This window comes from Trachymyrmex cornetzi, unplaced genomic scaffold (genome assembly GCF_001594075.2).
Source record: "Trachymyrmex cornetzi isolate Tcor2-1 unplaced genomic scaffold, Tcor1.1 scaffold346, whole genome shotgun sequence".
Lineage (NCBI taxonomy): Eukaryota > Metazoa > Arthropoda > Insecta > Hymenoptera > Formicidae > Trachymyrmex > Trachymyrmex cornetzi.
Window position 1 is genome coordinate 493,488 of NW_017298173.1, and position 24,887 is coordinate 518,374.

At 34.3% G+C, this 24,887-nt stretch overlaps 2 protein-coding genes across 3 annotated transcripts; both read right to left on the bottom strand.

The window, feature by feature from the left end:
* Nucleotides 1–3,518: 3,518 nt before the first annotated feature.
* On the bottom strand, nt 3,519–5,711 carry Fis1 (Mitochondrial fission 1 protein). Its single transcript, XM_018510650.1, has 4 exons — nt 5,470–5,711; nt 4,778–4,984; nt 4,586–4,691; nt 3,519–3,894 (listed from the first exon to the last, which is right to left on the bottom strand). The coding sequence occupies exons 1-4, from the start codon at nt 5,512–5,514 to the stop codon at nt 3,803–3,805; spliced, it is 450 nt and encodes a 149-aa protein (XP_018366152.1). The 5' UTR covers nt 5,515–5,711; the 3' UTR covers nt 3,519–3,802.
* A 2,169-nt stretch (nt 5,712–7,880) lies between these two features.
* LOC108763219 (maf-like protein CTC_02076) lies at nt 7,881–11,035 on the bottom strand. Of its 2 annotated transcripts, none has more exons than XM_018510652.1 (4): nt 10,796–11,035; nt 10,426–10,667; nt 10,213–10,359; nt 7,881–8,304 (listed from the first exon to the last, which is right to left on the bottom strand). In XM_018510652.1, the coding sequence occupies exons 1-4, from the start codon at nt 10,883–10,885 to the stop codon at nt 8,166–8,168; spliced, it is 618 nt and encodes a 205-aa protein (XP_018366154.1). In that variant the 5' UTR covers nt 10,886–11,035; the 3' UTR covers nt 7,881–8,165. The 2 variants fall into 2 exon arrangements, with proteins under 2 accessions (XP_018366154.1, XP_018366153.1); XM_018510651.1 differs by having other exon boundaries at nt 10,213–10,380.
* Nucleotides 11,036–24,887: the final 13,852 nt, after the last annotated feature.

A 24,887-nucleotide genomic window follows, 5' to 3' on the forward strand; every position in this document is an offset into this window, starting at 1 on the left:
CCACGGGGTAATGCGCGCGTTCGCGGATTTATCGCAAAAATGTTCCTTTCAATTCCCGATTGCTATAAAATAGAGCAACTTTGGTCCCCGAATTTTGATAATGCCGAGATATCACGCACGTCGAAATCAGAACATAAGACGTCTTAAAAACGTCTTAAAGATGTCTCGTTTCCTGCGACTTTGAACATGCGCTGTCCAAATCTAGGCATTTTGTTTTATTTGGGCCAAAGTTATCTCATTTTACAGTACAGTTATTGCGGACAACAATGCGCTGAGGTTGAAAAGCTCTCCTTGATTTTTCCGCGCATTTTTTGAAATTATTATATTGTCTCGCGAAAAAAACGAAACGAATTGTAGCGGAAATAAAAGACAAAGAGCACGCGTACAACTTTCTGAACCGTATACGGCGTGTTAGAATTGGATTGGAAGGACAAGTTTAATTACCGGGGCGTACTCTTCCGCGTTCGCGTAAACACGTGCGGAATTTCGTTGGCGCGTAAAAAGCGTTTCGAGACTGAAAAAGTTCGGGCCGTGCGTTCACTTGAACCTAAGGCACACACACTGAAATACATCTCCCCGCGAAAAATGAGGAAACAAAAAGGAACCGCGAGCCAAGTGAAAACTAAATTAAACTCTTACATAAGTCACCGGCGAGGTGAATGTGGTACCTGTAGAAATATCCGCGCGGGAAATGCTCGAGAGAAATTTCTCTTTTTTTTTTTACGCGATAGTCGCGATCGGAATTCGCGAGAGTTTTTCCGCGATAAGCCTGAACACGCGCTCTCTATCTGTCTCTCTTTCCTGCCCTGAGAGTGATCCGCGTGCAAACGCGATCCGCCGTAACGTTTATTAATCGATAATCGCTCTCCCGCGTCCGAGAGCCGGCACTTCTGGCCGCAAACGGGTGTGCGACAGGACTCTTTTTTTTTTTTTTTTACATTATTAAACGGCTGCGTCGCGTTCCGGAGAGGCAGCGAGACCAGCGTAATCTCCGGCTCGATGGAGAACGGTTATCACTTCGCACGCGCCATATATCGATCACACATCAGCCGTCTCGCGGATTAACCGCGACGGTCGTCGACGTCGTTACACCGTGGGTACAAATGGTACAGCTTCCCCGCGACTCCGCCCCCCCCCCGTCCCCGCTGTAAATACACCCCCGAGTTGTTCCCCGACGGTGGTAGACGGCCCGCATTCTCGCTGCGCTTTGCCGAGCGCGAAAGTCGCGGAAAGTGCACGCGAGGATTTTTTTCGAATAAAAGGGATTCCAAATTTAATTCGTTCGCGATCGAAACGATTCGTATCCGGCTCAGTTCTCGTCAAAATTTCATGGTGAATGAGCCGAATTTCATTTCTCGCACGTATCATGTGATAGACGCTAATCGCTAAACGATGGCTTAGTCCGTCGTTTTTTGTTTTATTGCAATTATAAAGTTAGTTAATATAAACTGTATTATATGTTTTTTTTTGCTTAAACTGTAAATTGTAAGATTTATTCAAAGGATATTATATTTAGACACCAACATTCGTTTTGGCCAAATATGGCCTTCTTTATGTGTATTTTTTCATCTATAAAATAAATAAATAGAGAAGTAAATAGAGAGAAGTAAACAAATATCTATAAATAAATAGAGGAAAAAGTTTCCTGTTTATTATTTATTTTTCTTACCCACTTTACATTGACTAGATGAAAAATGTACAAAACGGAGAATCGAGTCGGATCTGATTTCACCTTCTCGGATTTTAAAAATTCACCGTACACTGTTAGAGGGTTAAGAACGCGGCCGAGAATTCAGCAGACAGAAATGATTCGATATAAATATAATTTATTTTAATTTCAAATTGACATGCGCCGTGAGAATGCGGGGCGACACGCACACGCACACACACAACACGCGTTTATCGAAATTCGCATTCGTCGCCTATACTCGATTTTCTCTTTACTTAACGAGGATCCTTTATTAAGATGTGTATCATAGAGGCGAGTATGGCGCGGACGTGTCCCATTGATCTCGCGGCCTTCTTTTCGTCCGCTTTCCCGTGGAAGAGCCGATCCGATCGCGATCGGTCTGTGTAAATATTATTCGTCGCATTTGTGCGAGCACGAGGGAAAAGAAGGCGAGCGGGAAAGGCGCGTGGCGCTCGTGTTTTTCGGCATGGAAAGGACAAGCGAACGTACTCCGACTCGTCGAACCGAGCGGAAAGAGGGCTGTTCTCTTTCGAGGAAAAGAGGGAGTACCCCTCCGGGCCATAACATAGGTCATTAATAACATAATAATAATAGTAATAATAATATTAATAGGGATATTCCAGCGTTATTTTGTACATAAACAACTTTATCAACGGATATTAAGAGAAGTCATCAATAAATCTATATATAAAAAAAAAGAGAGAGATGCTGGGGTCTCTTATTCTATTTCCTCCATCTATCCCTCTTTTAATCCTAAAATTTTCAAAACCGTTCATAAACGTAATTATGTTAATCGCAGAATTTAATTGCTGAATTCTGAATATTTCAAATGATTTATTTTGCGCCGCTTATAAACCTGCGGTTTCGGACGCATCACGCAAACGTTGTTCACTGATAAGCAGGACCAAATATTTGTTGCCAGGATTGCCAGAGTCAATGTTCACATCTGTGTTTGGCGGTGCATTTAACGCTAGCTATGGCTACCTATATAATTCTGAGTTTCATATATCTAATATGGTAATCGTATTCAAACGTAAACACGAAGGGACTCAGACAGTTACATCTGGCATAACGCAGTTGCATTTGCGTAATACAAAAGATGATGGTGGATGGTAAACATACAATGCGAATCGGGCAGTCAGATTTTACGCTGAATGCGCGTTCAATGTATAGATCAGCACTTTACAAAGGAATCAAATTTCTGTTCCTCGTCATACGTGGTCTGAACTCAAGAACAAGGACGCGCCGTAAAATCCATTTGACGTGATTTGCGAACGAATACGTTACATTTTCCGCGTAAATAAATCCATGTGCGATGTCGTAAATGAGAAGTGGAGCGTCGCTCCATATTCCGTATAATTTTATTACGATGGAAAATCGTCGGGTTCCGGTAACGTCGAGTAAAGCTGTGTATGTACACGGCAATAATTTGCGTGGAAAAAGCATCATCCGATATAACTTTAAACATTGACTTTTATTAAAAGGATCCAATAACAACATAAATCCACACATATAACCCTAATTATATACAAAAGTTATAATTCTTAAATAATTATTATTTTGTAATTTAACACTTTGGGTAAACATACGCTTTGGTTTTAACATACGCGCGTATAAATAAAATTTTAAATACAAAAACATGTGATATACATATATCAATATAGATGTACACATACCCATATGTGTGATATTATGCATAACATACACAATACAAAAAATCGTATGTAGCCTTGGAATGTAAAAAATAATCGCATATAATTTCGAGAAACATATTGGAAATTAAATTAATTTCACTGTTAGATTTTTTAAGCATAAAAAAAATCATATTTTAAACGATGTGCTTAAAACGGTATAAATAATATTAAATAATATAAATTAAACAAATCATGTTCACGCTAGTTTTTCCCCTTGTTCTCCTTTTCTGTGATTAATAGAAAAATAACGTTACAAATTACATTTATTGGATTTGGTCAACGTTCTAGTACATTTGAGACTCTTCAGTCTCAAACAGCAATTATGACGCAAGTTACACACCATTTCGCGCAAACACATTACATCACAATTGTAATTGCATAATCACGATTCTAATAGTTCTTTTAGGGGTGACGCTTTCTAATTTTTTTTTGCCATCGCGATGCCCAGGCCTAGAATACCTGCAACACCGATAATAACACCTCCCGCGACAGCCATACCCATAAGGCCCTCTGCAAAAAAAAAGAAACAAACGGGATTCAATGCCAATTCCAGTCACGAAAATATTGATTAAGCTTCTTAGGTGAAGCAAGTTTAACATGTTAGTTGATGCGGTTAGTATAGCGAATCATTAAAAGGAGAACAATATGACATATGTATATACGATAGCATGATGTGGTATTAAATGGGTTTTTCATCTCGTCCGTATAAATTTTTATTACTTATTATACAGAATATACAGATGTGAAATACTAGAGACAGATGCATTGCAAAAAATACAAGCAATGATTATTAACAAAATAACCAAATCTATGCTAAAGCCTTTAATTTGTATATTGAGATATAAAATTAAATATCTACTATCAGAAAAAATTAGGAAAGTTAACAATCATAAAATTAAAAAAGATGAAAATCTTTAGAGAAGATTATGGAAGAGAGGTTATATACAATTACAAGATTGTGCTGCAAAAACATGCAGAAGATTAGCTATTTTTGCCAAAGTTTTGGATTAGTAAAGGACACAAAATCGTTAAGTGGAATCTATATAAAATTTAGCAATCCAAGAGAACAGAAAGATTAGCAGAAGCAACCAGAAATAGTACGATTGCGTAAGGAAATCACAGAAATCTCTCAGCGATATTGCTCCTAGATAAATTATAAGCTTTATTCTCTTAAGTCGATAAAAAATTATAAAAGGAAAACCTTTTTCCATCTTCTTCCTTATTAACGATTCCAAATGTTGCACTTGTACATTCGCAGGTTCAATCTGAAGGAATGCTCTGACGTACGAGAGTGCCTTGGAGTATTCCTGGAAGGATACATTAACGATCAATGATCGAGATCGCTTTGTAACAAAGTGCTTGATATATTAATTCATGATTTATATATTTTTACCTTTATTCTAGCATTTCCAATGGCCAAATAGTACAAGCAATCACGCCTCTCCGTATCGTGATTGTTATAAAGGTCCTCCAACAGCAATATTCCTTTCCTAATGTCTGCTGAATATTTGCTCCTCACAAGGCACCAGGCGTATTCGAATTGTGCTTTTTGCGTGACATACGACGAATGCAATTGCTCATGGTACACAGTTTCGAATTTCTAAAATGGAATCACGACAGTTGTCACAAAGTGATGCAACATTTGTGTACTTCGGATTACATTTCCCGATCGATGAGTCATCCCGACATCGTCTCGATCCGCAAGTGACGCAAATGTCAAATTAATTACGATCCGTTCGTGGAATAAAAAGAGTACGTGTACCTACGTTTTTTTAGAGAGAACGTTATGCACGTCATCGAGTATCCTCTTCGCTGATAAAATTATTAAAGTTCCGTAAAAATATATATTAAAATTCTACGCAAAGCGAATCGCCTGAATGCTTAAAAAAAATGACAGGAACAAAATTTATCGCGCAAATATACATAAATATAAATAGATTCGACGTAACCTAACCTAACTTTTCAAACGTACGTCGTTGTTGTTAGCTTATTCGAGGCGAGAGCAGGGACGGACAAGCGTGAGAAACGATGTCGGAATGAGAAGCGATATCGGCAATGTGAGAATTATTCTTCGGGCATATTTACCTTCAAATCCTCGGAAGAGACGACTTCGTTCAAAACGTCCTCCATTTCTTTTCCAGACTGACGCACGTAAGCGGCGCGCACTTTGCCCAACTTTGTCACATACACACGGACACACACACCGAGACGAGACGGTTGCGCTATGTTACGCGTGTAAAATTCCACCGCGATTCCCGATTCATGAAACGCGATTGCAGCAGATTCCAGGTGCGGGACTGCGAGATGACTTGACGCATTGCAAGAGGCGAGATACGCGAAATCTACTAGCTCGCCTCGCAGATGGCGCGATTTATGAATCTTACTGAAAAGAACGAAAATCTGCGGCATACAAAAAAATATCATTTTTTTGCCAAAAAAAAAATGATTACTCAATTCACTTTCTTTTTGTTAAGTAATAGTTACCTTTAACACAAAGTATTTTCCTGATAATAATCTTAAACTTTTATTATAAATTTTAGAAAACTCATTAATGTAAATAATAAAATAAATAAAAAAGTAATGGTTTAAATGAATAAAAATCAATCATAAAACAAAAGGCTACAAATCAATTAAAATATATTAAGGCTAATCCACTATAAAAACAAAATGTATTTTAACAAATGTTCGACCCCCACCCCCCCCCCCCGTACATGAAGTCATTAACGATCAATGTTACACAACAGACGATTAAAAATAATACAAAAATTTTGAAATCGGAAAATTGAAAAATCACGCCAAAATAGAAAGTCCGTTTTCACTCCATTATTGGTCTTTTAAATATTAACGACCATACGATTTGCGACAACTCAATTTTACTTTGCAAAATAGTTTAATTATAAGTTTCATGTGTTTTGATTTTTCACGATGCGAGGATCGTGTGACTGCCTGAGTATTGATGTATTATACCCGTCACTAGATCTGTTATTATTCACGATTTCACGGTTTAAAAGCAGGATAATCATAACTCTGGGCATCATCGTTGTATTGCAATAGTGCATTTAAATTAAGGACTGTTGATGCTATTTTACGAGAAGATTAAAATGAGTGTCAAAATTGTAAGAGCTTTTTGACACTGCTTGAAAATTATATCATTAACTCGTAAATGGCACCTGGGTGCGAATTCGCATCAGTAAAATTTTCAACTTGTGAGTATTTAATAAAATTGGTTTTGCTTAACACGCAATTTTAAATAAATAGCACTTTATATTTTTTGAAAATTCAATATAACCAATCGATTGATTGGTTAAAAAATTTTACATTGAAAAACATACGTTTTACTTTAATTCTGTTTTTAACTTTCAAAAGATAAAAACATTAAAAGTATCTGGTGCGAATTCGCACCCATCAGGTGTTCTCTTTACGGATATTCAAAAGGAACATGTTCTTTGCTGGTTAATGCTCCTTAAATTGGAATGGAAATGAGTTTTTTACATCGAGATGATTTTTCAACTTTCCATTTTGCGACTTAAACAATTCTATATTATTTTTAATCACCGATTGTTTGTAACATTGATAATGATCTCATTCACCTCATGCATAGGTCGAAACGTTTGTTAAAATACAATTTTGTTTTGGTCAATTTATATTAATGTATTTTAATTTTGATCCTTGTTTTATAATTGATTTTACTCATTTAAATGTGTACTCAAAACAAAAATTAATTTTCTTTTGAAGAGTATTTTATAAAATTCATCGAAACATTTTTATATAATAAGTAAATCAAATTTGTTTTAATTTAATAATCTTAATTTAATTATTAAACTTACCAGGAGATTCTCAGATTTGGTGCTTGTGATGAACATATGATAGATTTGCGGACAAATTAATTTTTTAAATACTTGGAACAAGTGATTATTATTTGTACTACAGTATATACTTTTCCATGTATAGCGTTTCACGCAAATTGCGTATTTCACAAATTCTTTCAATTTCGAAAAAGCGCTTTGACTAGCAAGTAAAATTACGAAAAACATTATAAAAACAAAAAATTTTAATGGGTCCAAAGACCCATATGTCCCTTTAATGTTATAAAAAATAAAATGTTCTTATTACAGTTAATTATATTTATTTATAATATAATCATATTTCAAAAGATAATTCTGAATCGGCACCTCTTATATTTATATCTCACTTCAATATATTTTCATATTGAAATTAAATGTGTTATACGATTTGAATATTCCTTTAAAAAAATGGAAATATTTTAAGAAAATATTCGTTCCAATGCTAGTATTTTTAAATATATTAAAGATATTTTTAAATATGTCGTTTTCTTAAATAGAGAATGGACATAATAATTTCACTAAAATATTTTTTTAGATAATGATAAATTAAAATAAAATTCAATTATTTTCAAAATGTGACGCTTGCAAACTTGAATGTCTTTTTTTACATTGCATTATAGTATGACTAAAACGGAGAAAGTTTAACCGAATGAATATATAGCTTATATGGTGGTTAATTTAATTACGATGCCAACGTGTGATTCGCTTTGTGTCTTTGACAGCGTACGATACGATTATGAATGTTAATGAGCGCAATATCAATATTAACGCGGGTTTAAATATATACCTATTAAGCCGCAACGTTCGGACTATTAAATACACAAATAGGGAAATTCATAAATTTATGAGGCTTTTAACGTAATAAAATTTATTCACGTAGAAACGACGGTACAATAGTTCAGGTACTGACGGGTATACAACGCAATATTCTACTAACTACACATTGGAGAACATTCGGTTGAGTTGCTTGGCCAACGAATACAGCGGTAGGCCCGTTATAGTGTAATAATCACCATCTATTCTTTCGATCAGGCAACCCCCTATACCCTGAAGACCATAGCCTCCTGCTTTATCCCTGAAATAACATCTTGCTTGAATGCAAAGACTAATTGTAACAATTGCAATGCAATATTAAATATTTAGAGTGTTTACTGAAATCTTGTGAAAGAATTTCCTGAGAATGCCTGGATTTTCAAGATATTTAGAGAATATTAACGCGACGGCCGAATTCTGGGATCATGCGATTTATAAAATATGCATATAATTTACGAAACACATTACTATATACTACTACATCAATATCGCATGCACATCTACACATAAATTTTTACGCAATTTTTTTTAGATCAAAGCTTCTAGGTTCATTTCTAGTGCAGTGATTGTTCTTTCGTGTAATCCAGGTGAAGATTATTTTATCAGTCGAACGCAATAATTTTTATACAATTTTTATATGTATTTATTTCTACAGACATTTTTGAAATTCTTTCTCTAGAATTAAATTAGATATTAATTAAAGTAGACATTAAAATAGATATCACAAGATATCTGTCTGAATTCTATATCCAAAATCGAAAATTGAAAAAGAATTGAAAAATTACAATCTCGTTACCGACTTCTGGCGTTGACCTGTGACAGCATATGCTTTATATGTATATTACATAAAAGTTTTAAACGTACAAAATATAAAACTTTTATATAAACCATATGCTATCAACGACAGAAGTCAATAATAAAATTGGAAATTTTCAGTTCTTTTTCGTTTTTCATAAAGAATCCGAATTGTGTTAATGTCTATTTTAATGTTTAATTTAATTCTGGAAAAGGATTTCCAATCTGTAAAAATAATACATACAAAAATTGGATATAAAAATTATTGCATTTGATTGATAAAACAGATGACGCTAGCATTTTCTTAAAGTTCCAGGTAAGATTAAAGAATTTTTAATTAATTGTTTGCAACTTTGAAATAAATTTAGAAAGTAAACAAATTGTATATTGTAATTTAGTAAAAGACTGGGATTCCACAAGACTATATTTATACAATTGAAGTTACGAAATCTATAAGATAAGAATACACTCAGAAAAATATTATTCTATTAAGAAAAATGATTACTCAATTTACTTTTTTTCTTTTAAGTAACGGTTATCTTTAATAAAGAATATGTTCTTGATAGTAATCATAAGATATATTGATGACATATTTTAGAAGAATTCATTAATACTCAAAGCAAGGATTTATTTTTTTTTAAGACTATAAAATTGATTAAAGAAACGACTTTATATAATAGGCATCCCGAATTTGTATTAATTTAATAATCTTGATTAAAGTATTACACTTGCTAAGATTCAGAATATATTTTGAATAAACTTAATACTTGTGATGAACTTGTAACAGATTTGCGAATATATGAATTTTTGAAATAAATAATTATTACTTACGTACAGTAATGTCTTAAGATGTTAACATGGCCCTTCATTGGTTTATGACATCTTAAGACGATTTTAAATATAAGAATCGACTCTAATGAATTTGGCTAGAGAGCCATATTTATATCTTAAGACATTATTTAAAACAATTTTATAATAAGAACAAATTATGAATATTGGCCTATGAGTGTGAGCTATTTTCTTCTACTGTGTATTATCTTTTACTGTCACCCTCACTTTTATATAAGAATTTACAAGAAGGCACATGGAAATGTACGTAAATGTATGCTTACTTAATGCTGATTATTTTTTTAAATTGTCCAGCAAATTGTTTTATCAAACAAATTGAAGAAATAATGAAACAATGTTTTAATAAAGATACGGAATTTAAATTTAAAATTCCCAAAATTTCTCTGAATGCTGATAAAATTCTATGACTATTCTTGACTTTCAAAGGTAAAAGAGAAATCCCCTGAAAATTTCAAGTTTTCCAGATTTTTGTAGTAAACACTCTGAATATTGCAATGCAGTATGGCAATGCATAAGCTACACTCACATAGGATCACCAGTTTTAATGTACTCTCTGATTTGTTTCTCCGATACATCTCCGAACTTTACTTTGGCAGACTCATAAAACTGGAGTTCGGTCTTTGGTGTTTTCAGACACACACCAGTGTAGACAACGTGTTGCTTATTCGCTAAGCTAAGAAAGATGCGTTGCATACTACGTATTACATTCAGATGAGTAATCCAGGGTAGGAGTTATTACCTGGACAACATCTGAAATGCTTCCACTTCGTTTCGAGGCTTTCCATAAATGACGTCGCCCATTGTCACCATGGTATCTGCTCCTATTATCAGAGACGGTGGCACCGGATCCCTTTTTAGACGTTCATACACTTCGAGTACTTTGTACTTGGCTATGTCTTGAACGTATTCCCCATGTCCCTTATACTTGCACCTGTCGAGCTTCTCATCGTAGAGGGACGGCATCACTTCTACGTTTATGCGCTGATGAACATTATTCACGTTAATACGATTAACAGCCTACCCGAACGATTATCGCACAATCATCCAGGTCCATCGTTTACATCTACAGAGCGCTTAAAAAAAAAAAGATTCTCTGCACGATTGTTTACCAATTGTCTCAATATGTCTTGCCGCCTCGGGGAACCGCTGGCCAAGATCGTCCTACCGCTTGCTAAGACTTGGGCAGTCGATTCCAACATCCTTCGCGACGTGCAACACAAAAATTCAGTGTTTATTGTTAATGACACCTGCTACAACGCAAAAAAACTCGCGAAACACACGTGGTGAGCAGAACGCGCGAACGTAAACACATTAACGGTACGGCCGGCGCCTGTCGGTAAACACGAACTGTTGCGAGCCGCTTTACATCTCGATGATGCCGCAGAGGACGCTGCAGTCAAAGGGAAAAGCGCACTTGCTCTTCAATAGGGGTTACTTTTTTTACTTTACTATACAGAATATCCTAAAATTTGCATATCAAAATATTACGATAATAAAATTTTCGAAAAATTAAGAAAAAGTGTTACACGTACATTTTTATTTTAGTAGTTTTTGAGATATAAAGATTTAAATATAATTACAATTTTATGTTTAGACAGCCACCCTGTCCATGAATCGCGCGTGCGGTATACTGAGAGAAAGGTTTATATATTTGTGGTATAGGTTTGTATATTTTATATTTAAAAATTTATATATTTGTGTGTGTGTGTGTGAGAAATATATTTATTTCACTGGAATAAAAATTTATTTAAATATTTAAAATACGGCGAAATAAAAATTTATTTCTAGCAATTTTTATTTTTTTACAATCAATAAGATATGTTTCACAGAAATGTATATTTCATCACAATCAAATTTTTTCATAACTAATAAATATCGGGAAAAAGTATCATAAGTAACATTTGCTTCGCAATACTTCAACATTTTTTTTTAACGCAATATCAATGAACGTCCACTTCAACGTTTAAACGCGTAGTCTGTATATCTAAACATAGTTCATAGTTGGCTATATTTGTATTCTTATTAATTCACAAACTATTGCTTAAAATAGAAATTTATAAATAACTTTTTTACTCATTTCTTTAAAAACTTCCTTACTGTAGTATTTTTATTCGCGAATTTCGGAAAGTCCTATACATATCGCTGCGTAAAGTATTTTAGTGGTCGGGGGGAATTTCGATATTAATTTTAATACACCTACTAGGTTTGTCAGTTCAAAGTTGAGGTACGTACAAATAACACAATATATATTCGAGTGTAATAAATTCCTGGAATATTTAAGTAATTATAATATACTTAAATATTGAAAGTTGAATTTGTTTATTAAAAGTATGCGTAGTATCTTTTTAAACATTCAATACCATCGTTCCAAAACTGTTGGAATTATATTATCGGAATTAATTTTGTATCAATTAATTTTATATCATGTTATTTAAAATTAATATTAATTTTATATTATATAATATCGAAATTTTAATTGCATTTTAAAACCATATTAATTATAAACAAAATAAATTTAAATAATAAATAAGATGTGTTTTAGATTGACAGAATTATTTCTCATCTCGTTTCAATGAATTAAAGTTTTAATATTCATTTTTTAACGCTCCATCTGCAATCTTTTTTGTTTAGCCAAACTCACACAGCACAAAGTCAATCGGGACATATAAGACATTTTGAAAACATCTTTATTACGTCTTTTACAGAGAATGTTTTTAAAATTTCTTTTAGACGTCTCTCTTTAGGCGTTTTAAGTCTCGTTTATTTTTTAATATGCAGATTATATTGTCTGCAAAATTTTTTTATTGTTCTATATTTTCAAAAAAAAATGAAAAATTTAGGGTTACTTCTCAACATCTCTATTACATTACCTAATAATTTCTAATTTAAATGTTATTTAATAAAAATTGAAATTCGAGAAAAAATAAGGAAGAAATTTCTGAATGAATTTTGCTTATACTGTAAAAGATTTAGATTGTAGGTGGAAGGTTAATAATCTTAAGTAGGAAAAGAAAGGAAGTGGCATCAAACATAAACATAAACACTTATAAATAATATCTATTTAAAGTGTTCATAAATAGAGCAATGTAACTCTAATTTGCTACTATTATTTATTCCATCGTTATCATTCACGTCCATCTTCCTTTCTTTATTCCTTTCTCCAAGACAAGATCAAAAACATTACTTCACTCGATTAGTATCTGAAAATTCGCATAAAAGATTGTTACGTCGATTGTTCGCAGATTGTATAGATACATATACGTAATATAATATATATGCACGCACATCGCATATCTAAATTATATATATATAGATTACAGATGTACATACATATAGTATATAATATAATATATGTAATATTCTTGTACTTAATTCGAAAGATAAACATGTGGTGTAATCTGGTGCACGTTTGAAAATATATCGGCGTTAGAAGGAGAACTCTTCTCCAGGCGCAACTCAAGCCAGACTCTAATACATCGTAATCGGTAAATTACGTAAATGCCGCATGCCATGAACGAACCTAAAGGTCAGTCAGTCCGAGGCCTTACATAATCGCAAGGCGAAAGGTTGACCCATCTTTGCGCCGCGCAGCCTTCCAGTTGAACAAAGATTTAGCGGCATTCTTTTTTTCGCATGTCACTCGCGGTCGTATCCTACCTTTAATCGATTAGTGATCTAATTGCTCGTAAGTATGAAAAGAAAACGTTGCAAGAGGTACTGCAACTTTGTTTTAGTAGATGTATAATCTTTTGAGATGAATAAATGTGAATAGCTATATGTGACATTTTAATTTTTAGCAGATTAATTTGCGATAACGTTTGTGAAATATGATACGGAGTTATTTAACAATCATTTATTCTCTCGTTGAGAGATAAATATATAGATAAATATAGATAGATATTATAGATGGATGGATGGAGGTGTTTATTAATATTCTAGGTCAAGCTTTCTAAAAACATAAAAAATGACAAATGAAAAAGAAAGTAAAAAATCGATAACAAAGAATACAAAATAAGACAACATGAAACAAAAATGAAAACAGTAAAAATGAAGAATTATGAAAATAATCGAAAAGGAATAACAGAGGAGAGAGAGAAGGGGGAGGGAGAAGGGGGGAGAGAGAGGGAGAGAGGGAGAGAGAGAGAGAGAGAGAGAATTTTGTTATAATTTTGCTGAAATAGCATTGCATCGAGTATCGACAGATTTGTTTAATTACATTTGTTTTCCGAAATTCGGTTTACACACCGTTCTGCTAGAATAAATATCCAACGATTATGTATTCGCAATTATTCGTTCGGTTGAAAATCAACAAACGTACACGTCCGTCTGCGGTAAACAATTCTTGTAAACAAGTAATCGCTTTAATTTAATATAATGCGAATACAAGCAAGTAATAACGGCAGGGTCAAGTTTACTAATGAGTGCACGTGGCGAGCGGCCTGTCGATGTTATTTATGAGATAATTGCTGCTTAGAGCCGAGCGAGGATGAAATATCACTTCGTTATCCCTTCGATCGGCGGGACTTCAGCTTGATCTGCAATAATTGACAATCGCGTTTATATAACCGGCATATCTAAAATCTCGGAAATGATGATCGACGCACGATGATGATTATCGCGTGATTATTTGTAAGTGCGATTATTTGTAGCTCGGTGTAATTATTAATTTTTTTAAGCTGACGCGGCGTATTGTCATATGTAAATGAAGTATAATTATAATTAGCTGATAAAAGAATAAAAATGTTTTAAAATTATAATGGCCAGGGACTTGAAGGATGGGAAAAACAATGTAAACGAAATCACGCGATGTTTACAATCTTCTTCTATAAATATTGAATAATTATTATGAAAATATTGTTTTGTGCAAAACCCTGTTAGATTCCGCCTCTTTACATTCTTGTCTCGAAGGATTAGAAAGGAGCACGCATTAGGATTATTACTTCGATAAATAACTTGCGATAAATAACGTATATCTTTTCTACGCTGTTAATGGAAATGTAAACTAAAAAAAAAATAAAATTATATATATATATCAAATTATTATATCCTCAACACGTTTATCTATGTATTTGTAAAGTAGTGCTTCGTTAATGATGGTTGTTCACTAAGCAATCAACTTTTCCAGGTAAATCCTTGTTCCTGGACATTAAACGCTTAATTAATTAAAGTTTCGGATAAAAATTCGGTCGATGGGGAATATAATAAGCGAGAGGGGCAGTGAATCAAATCGCAGGTGTTAGAAAGGAGAAACACAAAATACATAATTCACTTGCATGCAAAGTGCATCAGATATTAATGCCGAAGCTATAAGCTGTAAACAGGATATCACAAACCAGTTATTAAAAGCACCTTACGCGGTTGTACCTCTTCTCGCTTTTCGATCAAGTCGCCTCGGCGTGGATAAAGCGAGGGCTGGCATGTTTATTTATACATATGTATCTCGGCCGACATTCATGAAATATCCGATCCGGTTCAACCCTCGCGTGGCAGGTGTACGCGATGTACACCGAATATCACCGAGGATTACGTCATTGGGGTAACTCACACGAAGGACGTTTAACGAATGTCCAAGAGCGGTCAAATAAATCGAATAATCTGGGACGAAGTAGTTTATGAGAACTCGGCGGAACATGTACCAGTTTCTTAAACGCAAATTTCTCTCTCGATTTACCGTATAATCTTAGCGATCTATCTTATGAGAAGTTTTTATCCTAATAATTTAAAATGCAAGCAACATGAAGCGTGAATCAACATCTTTAATTAACTTCATATATCAGATGTTTGAAGAAATGCAGCCTTGGCCATAAGTAAATAAGTAAATAAATAAAGCAATCCCCCACAAATTGACGTAAACGTGCTACTGTTTGAACGAAAAAATAAATTAAAAACAGTTTTGTTAAAAAACAATATTTATTTTTTAAATAATTTCAATATTTTATTAGCTCTCTAAGAGAGAATTAACAATTTTTCAATAAAACTGCTTTTTAATTTCTTTTTCTTTAAAATAGAACGTTTACGTCAATTTCTCCTTTAGCTTTTATTACCGTTTTTTTTCCAAGAAAATATAATAAATCGAGGGTGCAACTTTATACTTATAGTCAAGGCCGTATGTTGATTAAAAAATGTTCTAATTTTAATCGACCGATTTAAAATTCATTCTATGAAATAATCTCAAAGTTTTGTCGCAGAATATGACATACGCTTTTCAACGTTCTTCAGAAAATTTTAAACAACATCCAGCTAGCATATGATAAATTATCATATGAATTGGTGCATAAATAACTTGTGGGAGGATTCACACGTATGGCTGAGATACGTGCCTGTCTAAGCAGTAAAATTAACGAGTTGGCCAACAGGTAAAATTACTAGCGCAGACTTCCACTTTTACGCGTCGGATGAGAAGTGGCTTTTGCGTCGTAAAAAGTTTTCAGCGATCAAAACCGATGTGAATGGTAATTGCAAGGATTATATTACACCGTGCTTGTCGAGAGTTGCGCAACATCTTATATTAGGCGCTTCTCGAGGTGGCAGGAGTGGCGACGGTCGTGAACCGGCCAGCCGTCGACGTCACTTCGGTCGCGACTATTTCTGTACTATTATATACGTGTTAAAATAATTACGAAGGCATGCACGCGAGAAAGGTGAAAGAAAAGAGACATGAAGAGAAAATCTTGATCGTTGGCCCTATCGAGCGCGACATGGCTTAATTCAACGACAAATGTTGCAACGTACACGTTGTCGTGTACATTTTTTGTGTAAATTCACCAGCTGAAATTTATTCGACTCGCTCTGCTGTGAAAATCCGTTAAACTGTCATAAGTGTCCGCGCGAGCTGCAGCGAGCACGGTAATCGCGCCGGGGCTGACGTTATTAAATGCGATTGCGCAAGAAGCCGCGCGCGAGAAGCCGCTCCAAAGGACGCGCGCATTATGACACCGCGGCATGTAACGCGGCCTCTATGGTGCCCCGGCTACGTCACGCCTGCGAAGTGCCTGCGGTTTTGTATTACATGTAATACGCCTGCACACGATTATCAGGAGCGTACCTCGATCGGAACCCTCATCCCGGTTTACTTTCCTATAGTTGATCCTTTCTGCGATGTCGCGCCTCCGATAATGGGACATTGCTTCGATCTGTCACAATAGATTAGCGGATTTGTCAGAAAATTCTGTCTCTCCAAGAGAAGAAAATTATGTCCATTTTTACCAACGTAGATTAACTCTAACATCTTGGTTTAATTATTTTTTTATTTTCTTCTAAAAGATGATTTTGCTAAATTATGTAACAATTTAACTTGATACAGATCTGAAAATAATTTTGTTGGACTATAGAAATAATTATGTGGGGCGCTCAAGCAATGCTGCAAAAAATTTTGATATTTTAACAATCAGTTTGAGCACTCTACATAATTATTTTGATGTTCCAACAAAATTATTTATAGATACTTCAGCAAATCACTCATTCTTTCTATGTAGTTTTAAAAATTTGGGAACGATAAATTACAAATTATAAATTTTTAGATACTTCGGCAAATTTATTCTTTCTATGTAATTTTAGAAATTAGAATAGGTAAATCAAACGGTAAACAGAAATTTAAATCAATCTACATTGGTAAAATACATTGAGCTATGAATATATTTTTCGTAGGCAGAAATTAAACGCATTTACCTGCGTATATAATAATTAAACCAGTCGCTTTTTTAACGTAAAAATGGATGACTGAAATTGTACATTTAGGCTTTCACGATGATTATGAGGATAATTTTTTTATTATTTTTTATATAATAATACATTGCCATATTGTAAAATTTATTTTTATTATAATAACAATTAAACGTCTAGATAACGGAAACATCCGCATTACGATGTCATTGCTGTAAGATGAGGCTGTATGTCCGTGCAATTATTAATAACGCAATCCGGTATCGACATCTTTTCATCGTTGAAGAAGGAAGCAGGCATACATTCGCGACATACATCTCCTAGACACCTTTATTTAATTAATTCAATTGTCATTACTGTTTTATCACCTGGCATTGCCTGGACAGTAATTTAAAAAGACGGACTTCCTGCATTCCAGCACGAATGTCTTGCCTGCCGCGTACGTGGAAAAACGTCTTTACCTCGAATTCTTTTTATTCACTCGTAGCAGGTGTTTCCTTGTCATGGAAAAATTAACTGACATGATATTACGTAGTGCATATTACTATTTGTAGCCTATAGCGAAATACCGAAGATATCCGTTTATAACATCCTAGTTAAGGTGAGCTCCATTGCAAATCAATGGGGAAATCTACAACTTTGAGATGAAACAAAGGCGTATATCCTTGGTAATAATTCTTACAAAATTCTTTACTTCTTCCGTGGTAATAATTCATATTGCCAACGAGTGAAGAATCTTGTCAGCATTGGCATTTATATAATATAAAAAAAAGTAATTTCTCTCAGAGAGAGAGAGAGAGAGAGAGAGAGAGAGAGAGAGAGAGAGAGAAGAAAAAAGAGCTACCGCCAACACGTACCACGTGCTTGTCCGTGTATCAAATATTGACGCGGCGCTCGACGGGCTTAAAGTTAAGAGCACTCCGTATAACGATCGGATTGCCAGAGTATAGCATATCCTCGTGCGCTCGTTCCTTCATTTGTGCGTTTCGGTTTTCCGAGAGTCAAACCGCAACTCGAGATTGAGGCTGCCACTTCATTAGCTCGATTCTATGACATGCGTGTACGTACACGCGTGTACATACCCACACGACACATATCCCTTGTAAGTAGGTACACGCGCGACTTACGTGATCATCTCGTCTCCTCAGCTGACTCCTCTCGATTCGCGGCATGGCGATTTGTTCGCGTGTGCGCGTGCAGTCACAACCGAGTAATTCCACGGGGGACGACGAGGCTACCACCCATCGGAATGCAAATTGTGACTTTAAACGTTGCGCCGATAGTAGAGTCGGCCTGAAATGTTTCAACGGTCGCGCCACAGCTACACGTTTTTTCACGTTGGATTATGCATCTCGTCTCCTACGAGGCGCATCTCATCTCCTACGAGGAACGCCTTTCATTTTCCCTCCATCGACATTCTTGCCAAAGTTCCTCCAACAGATAATGCGATCTCGCATTATCCGTTGGATTTTTGTATCGCTGACACTGATACCGCGATTAACATAATCTGCGTGTGAACATGCATGTATTATTAGCGTTTTGAATTTTAGTTGGGATCAGTTATTAAATCGGTTATTAAATAATTTTTATTACGCGAAGGTTTCCCTAAATAAACTCAGGAAAAATAAAAAATAATTTAATTTTTACAAATTTTTATGAAACATGAGAATATGTAAAAAAAAAAGTAGAAAATATACAATAAATATTTTATGCATTTATATTTTTGAAAGGATGAAATATTTATAAAAAGTTTAAATGTTTTACAAATGTATATTTACAAATCGAGGAAAGCGTTATTAATTTTTAATAGATTTTTCCGGTTCTTTATTATACATTATCCGTGTTCTGAATTAATTTTCGTCACTTTTACAAGTATATAAAAATTATTAATTAATTCTTATATACTTCAATATCATTGAAAAATATTTGTAAAGTTGCGTATTTAAAAAATTGTGTATAAATGTAATAACTTATTTGGTATAATTACTTGATTATAAAAAAATTACTTGATGTTCCTATAATAGTACTTCAAAGAAAAGGAATGCGCAGGACAAGAATGACCTAATCGTGTGTACTTAGAGTTATCCAATTATGGCCGGTTTCGTAGTCGGTTCTTATTTCAAGACCGTCTTACGTAATGTCTTAAAACGCTAATGCAGCCCTCTGATTAGTTTATGACGTCTTAAGATTGTACTTAAGACAGTCTCAAATATATAAGGATCGATTATGAATACTGGCCTATATCAGTACTATAACGGTTTTAATTCATTTTATTAGTTATCTCCAACTGTATATAAACAAATCGTAAAACACAAAAAATATATATTTTTGTAAGCATATATAAAGCACATATAAAGAAATAGGATAAATAAATGGGTTATTCAGTAAACAAAATCTCTGATTTTGAAATACAAAAATGATTCATCCGATGTTGTTACAAAAAAGATTACTTATTAATTCACGATGCATCTTAGGTTTCTGTCTGCTAACATTATATACATGTACGTACATTATATACAAAACGTGACTTGTGCGAATATCCATTTTGGAGAACCTGCACAATGCACGGTTGAGCTTTACTCGTATTCGCGAGTTTATTAAATAGTAAGGATCATTCTCGCGCATACCTTTCCTTTGGGAGATCTCGATTTATTTCTCGTTTTTCTTACCAGCATCCCCGACGGAACAGGAATGCTCGACGATTTAAACAGTCGGGTGCAATCTTAATTAGAATTTTTCAGCGGGATTTATGTCTCAATCGTCCGCATTCCCAGCGCGCCTTCGCGATTGAAATGTGTCGGCGAGATGAAACCGATTGAGACCAGAGGATAACTATTTCAATCGTTTGCTCATCGCCATTGGCACCGAATGAAGATTCGATGAAACATCATTCACTGATAGCGATAGGGTATTGATCTTCTAATCTTGTTACTCTGAAAAGGCTATGTCACACACAATTTTTCTTGGTCAACGTAGATATAAAGGAAAGATCTATTAATCTTCCAATTTTGAAAGCTCCATTCACTCTTCTTCTGTTGTGAACCACTCGGTTTCGCCCATGACATTCTATCCTCCACGTGGACAAGATCGTCGATGTTGATACAAGCAGGTCTGATAAGAACGAGGCGGGACAATCGCCACGCGCGCAACTTGAAGAACAAATCCTTTCAAGCCTTAAAGGCAGATCCTGTCTCAGCGCGCTCGGACAAATCGCCTTCCGAGAGAGATCACGCGCGGTATCCTCGCGATGCCGCGTCACACGAATGACACGACGTAAATGTCGGTGTATGGCCGTGGAGGCTCGCGAGAAAGGTACGTTCGACATGAAGATTAATAAAAGGGATTGCGTCGCACCGTCTCGCTCGGGCTTCTCGAGGGTTACCTCCGTTCGAAGGGCGAGGTGAACGATCTTATCGTTAAGCAGTCAACTATATTATTATATTCATAATGTCAAATTATATTCATTGATTTTTTTAATTTGAGTTATTTTTAATCATTTCTATAGGTCGTCATTGCTCCTACTTGGTATGTTGTGTTACGGATACGTTTACTCCATGCATTTAGGCTGCGCCCTAGTCCAAACTTAATTTTTAATTATTTAGATTAACTGCTTATAGTAAACATTTGGTAGGTGACCTAATTTGGCTTTAGGTCAGGTCTCGGTTTTTGGTGATTTGACTTAAAATAGGCCACCTATTCGGTAAACGCGTATTACTTGATTTAAAAGCTTGCTAATTTTTTTTACTATATAAGAAAACTAATTTTCTCGCTGTGATAAAGGCACAATAGCTAAAGACATAATATGAAACGGTGCTGAGTCCATAAAAATACTTTAAGTTGCTTATGAATTTAGGGTTGCCAGGTGCCCGGGCTTTCCGGAAAAAAGGAATTCGTCGACTGATCCCGTATCGAATAATTGAAGTTTCCTGTTCTGGAAATATGTAATTTTAACAAAAGCTCAGAATTCATCTCATATTTTTAGGCCACTTCTCGTGATTGCAACCGTCGAGATACTTATATTAAAGATTTATATGTCTACAACATTGTGTTGTGCTTTGTGCGTTCTGGCATCACTGGTATATTGTCATTATTTTTTTTAAACTAAAGTAATTTTTATATTTTTGAAGATAAAAAGGCGAATCAAAATAGGATATGCAGTTCTCTTTTTTTTACTAAATAATCAGAAAAAACTTTCAAAATGCATCCTAATTCTCGAATCGTCTTTCTATCTTAAAAAAAAGTTATTTTAGTTTAAAGCATTAGCACAAAAAAAAATGATCACAGTACATCATAGTATATATGAAACATTGATACGAGATTTAAATACTTTAATAATTTATTGATCAATTATCGTCTTAGACATGTCCTAGAAATGTTGATATTAGACCTGACAACCCTACTCACGGTGTAAACAGTTGATGGCTAGATTTTCCTTGGGTGACGGTGTAGGTCACGTTGCGCATATGTCTCCTGATGCAAATGCAGCCTATAATTAATTTAATTAAAACAATTTAGCTCAAGAAGTGTTATTAAATTTGACTCAATTTAACTCAATATTTAATTTAGTTCATTATTTACTTACAACAGAACCTCTCGAAGTGTTAAATTATAAATAGAAATGGATTAATTTACATTTTGAGAGACACACATAAAAGTTAAAAGTAACAAAATGTTATTTAATTCAAGGGATACCATTGCTCCTTTGACTTCTAGTAATGTAGACGCCGTGCAAAAAAAGTAAAACGCCGTTCCGTATACACGTTAATTATTCATGCGAGATTACGAAAAATGATAAGAACACGTAGTATACCAAGGCTGGTACGGCGGAGGCGTTCATTCTGGGCCTCGTGGCACTGAATGAGTGGAAATTACGCAAAGCGCGCGCGGTATTGCTAGGGTACTTGCTTTGATACGCTGCACAATATCTGCGGGCGTGTCGGTTGTTTCGACGTTATCCGCTTGTTGCGTGTACCCGCGAAACCGATGGTTCGATGCCACTCGACACATGACTGATAAGCCAGCTGTAGCAGCTCTCCGAGGGAACGTAGTAACCTCCGTGTTGCAGCAACGAAATTGGCGATCCCTGCGGTTCTTAAAATTTGAAGAGAGTTAGTCCCGTGTGTTTTTTCCGTGACTGTTAGATAAGTGAAACTCCAGCGTAATCTAATTTTAATAAGCGTGGAAATAAAACCAGGTATATTTCCCAATAGTATAAGAAACTTCTGCTCAATTACGTTCTCGCGCAAGCAACAGTTTTAAATTTAAACTTTGTTTCTCTCTCTTTGTCTCCTTATGACTTTCTGCTCCAGTCGTTACAACGCTATCAGGAAAAAGAACTGGACCAATTCGAATAAAGAATTAAATAGCGCGCGAGAAGTTCACGACGATCAATGAGTCGCTCATTCTTGGTCCTTCGCGTCGTTATGAAAATGTCAAAAGCGACAGCGGACAAAATCCCGCAAATTCTCAGGTGAAAGGGGCGCGGCTATTGTATAAGTAACGTAAAGATGTCTAATTATACGAACAATAAAAGTCGGGCAGATTGCACATTCGGGAATCGAATAGCCACCCCTCGCTCGCGATCGCGAGATTGCGGCTTCTCGAGACGCAGCTGGAAAGATCATAAGGAATGCGTCGCGTAACGATCAACGTAATTCGTTTCAAGGACCGTGCACACAGGTACGGTAAAAACGAATTGCAACTAATAAAACCGCTGGCAGTTCGCGAAAATTGTAAATCACGAAACTCTTTTTGGAGCGTCGACGGCAAATGTCAGGGTTGAACGGACGGTTTTGAAGTCAACTGTCTTCATGTCAAAACTGAGAGACAGATTTATTGATTCTTTATAAAAAAATAAACATAAGAAAAGCATAATAAAATAAATATTATATTTAATACATAAAATATAAAAAAACATTTAAAAAATTTGAAATATAGAAATATAAAAAAACATTTTTTATTTTAGAAACGATGCAATATTTGATACTTTTTTCATGTACTTGGCGTATACTTTTTCTTTTTCAAAAAGTTTTTTAGAGTAAAAGGATGCGAGAAAGTTTCATATCGTGAATATAATTTATTGCAAGCTTTTTGTATTTATTGCATAATATATATATATATATATCGTAACTTTAATAATGTTTAATAAATGAGTTAACTAAATTACCTTGTTCAGAAAATTTTTACAATTTTTAACAGGAAGAAAAAGTTTTTATATTTCATATAAAAAATTTTTTATATATCTTGAAGTGTGTTATATTTGTAATAATAATTATTGAAATTGTTTTTTAATTCAGAACAAACAAGCAATAACGATATTACGATTTTATCGCAAAACAAAACGATCGTGGTTAATTTCAGCGAATTGTTATGCGAACAGTTAGCAATTCTTTGCGATTTGTCGTTTTTTCTAATTCTGCTTCTTTTAATAATTCACTCACGTATTTACGATCTAGTGATAATTGTAAAAGTCGAAAGTAGCCGATAGCGATCGCAAAGGTCAACGCGTGGTTCAACATTGGATGAGTTTACATTACATTAAGAAAGAAACGGGAAACATTTTATACGTAAACGGCCGCATCCGTACAACGGAGCTGTGAAGATTCCGATTTCCAAGAATATATTGACACGCGCGCGTTGAAGCGCGACATGCAGTACTGCGTAATAATCTTTCGATTTCTGCCATTCCTGAAAACGGCAAGCTGTTATTGCCGTACTCTCTTTCAACACAATAATGATGTCATAAATTCAACCTCAAAACTCAATCGTCGACCATACGAAAACTTCATTTATATGTATGTGTACATACATCAGAGAAAGAATCACTACCTGAAAGTGTTTGTTATTAATTTTGTAGTAGACGCACGAGGAAGGTATAATTTACAACAATAATAGAAACAGAAAAATGTTATATGTGATGTTTGTATTTATATTATATTTCTATTACTGTTGCAAATTGTGTATTTAACAAACAATTTTGATAACAATCACTGTAACGTATTGTAGGTGTTTATATATCTCGTCTATTTTATTTGTAGGGAATCTGTTAATTAAATTTTACCTAAATTTGCTTCTTCCAAATTTAAACATTATATCTTTATATAAGCAACTTATAAGTAATAACCTGATAAGTAATAACTACATATAAAGTCTTAAGTAATTTATGTAAGTAATAACTTATATATATGTAAAATCTCTGTATAAGAAATTACAACTTATATATATTTTACATATATAAGTTATTATTTCATAAATTATTTAATACTTTATGACAATTATCTTCTCACTCAATTAATATCAGCCTTATTCTTTCTCTAATACTTTATATACAAGAATTTCTTATAAATATTATATATATATATAAGGATATAATGTTTGAATTTGTAAGAAAAAAAAACTAAAGTTTAATTAACAAATAAATAGAATAAAATAGATGGAGTATATACATATAAATACGTACAATACGTTACGGTGATTGTTATCAAAATCGTTTGTAAATACATGTGTGTATACATAAAGACAACAATACATAAAGAAACA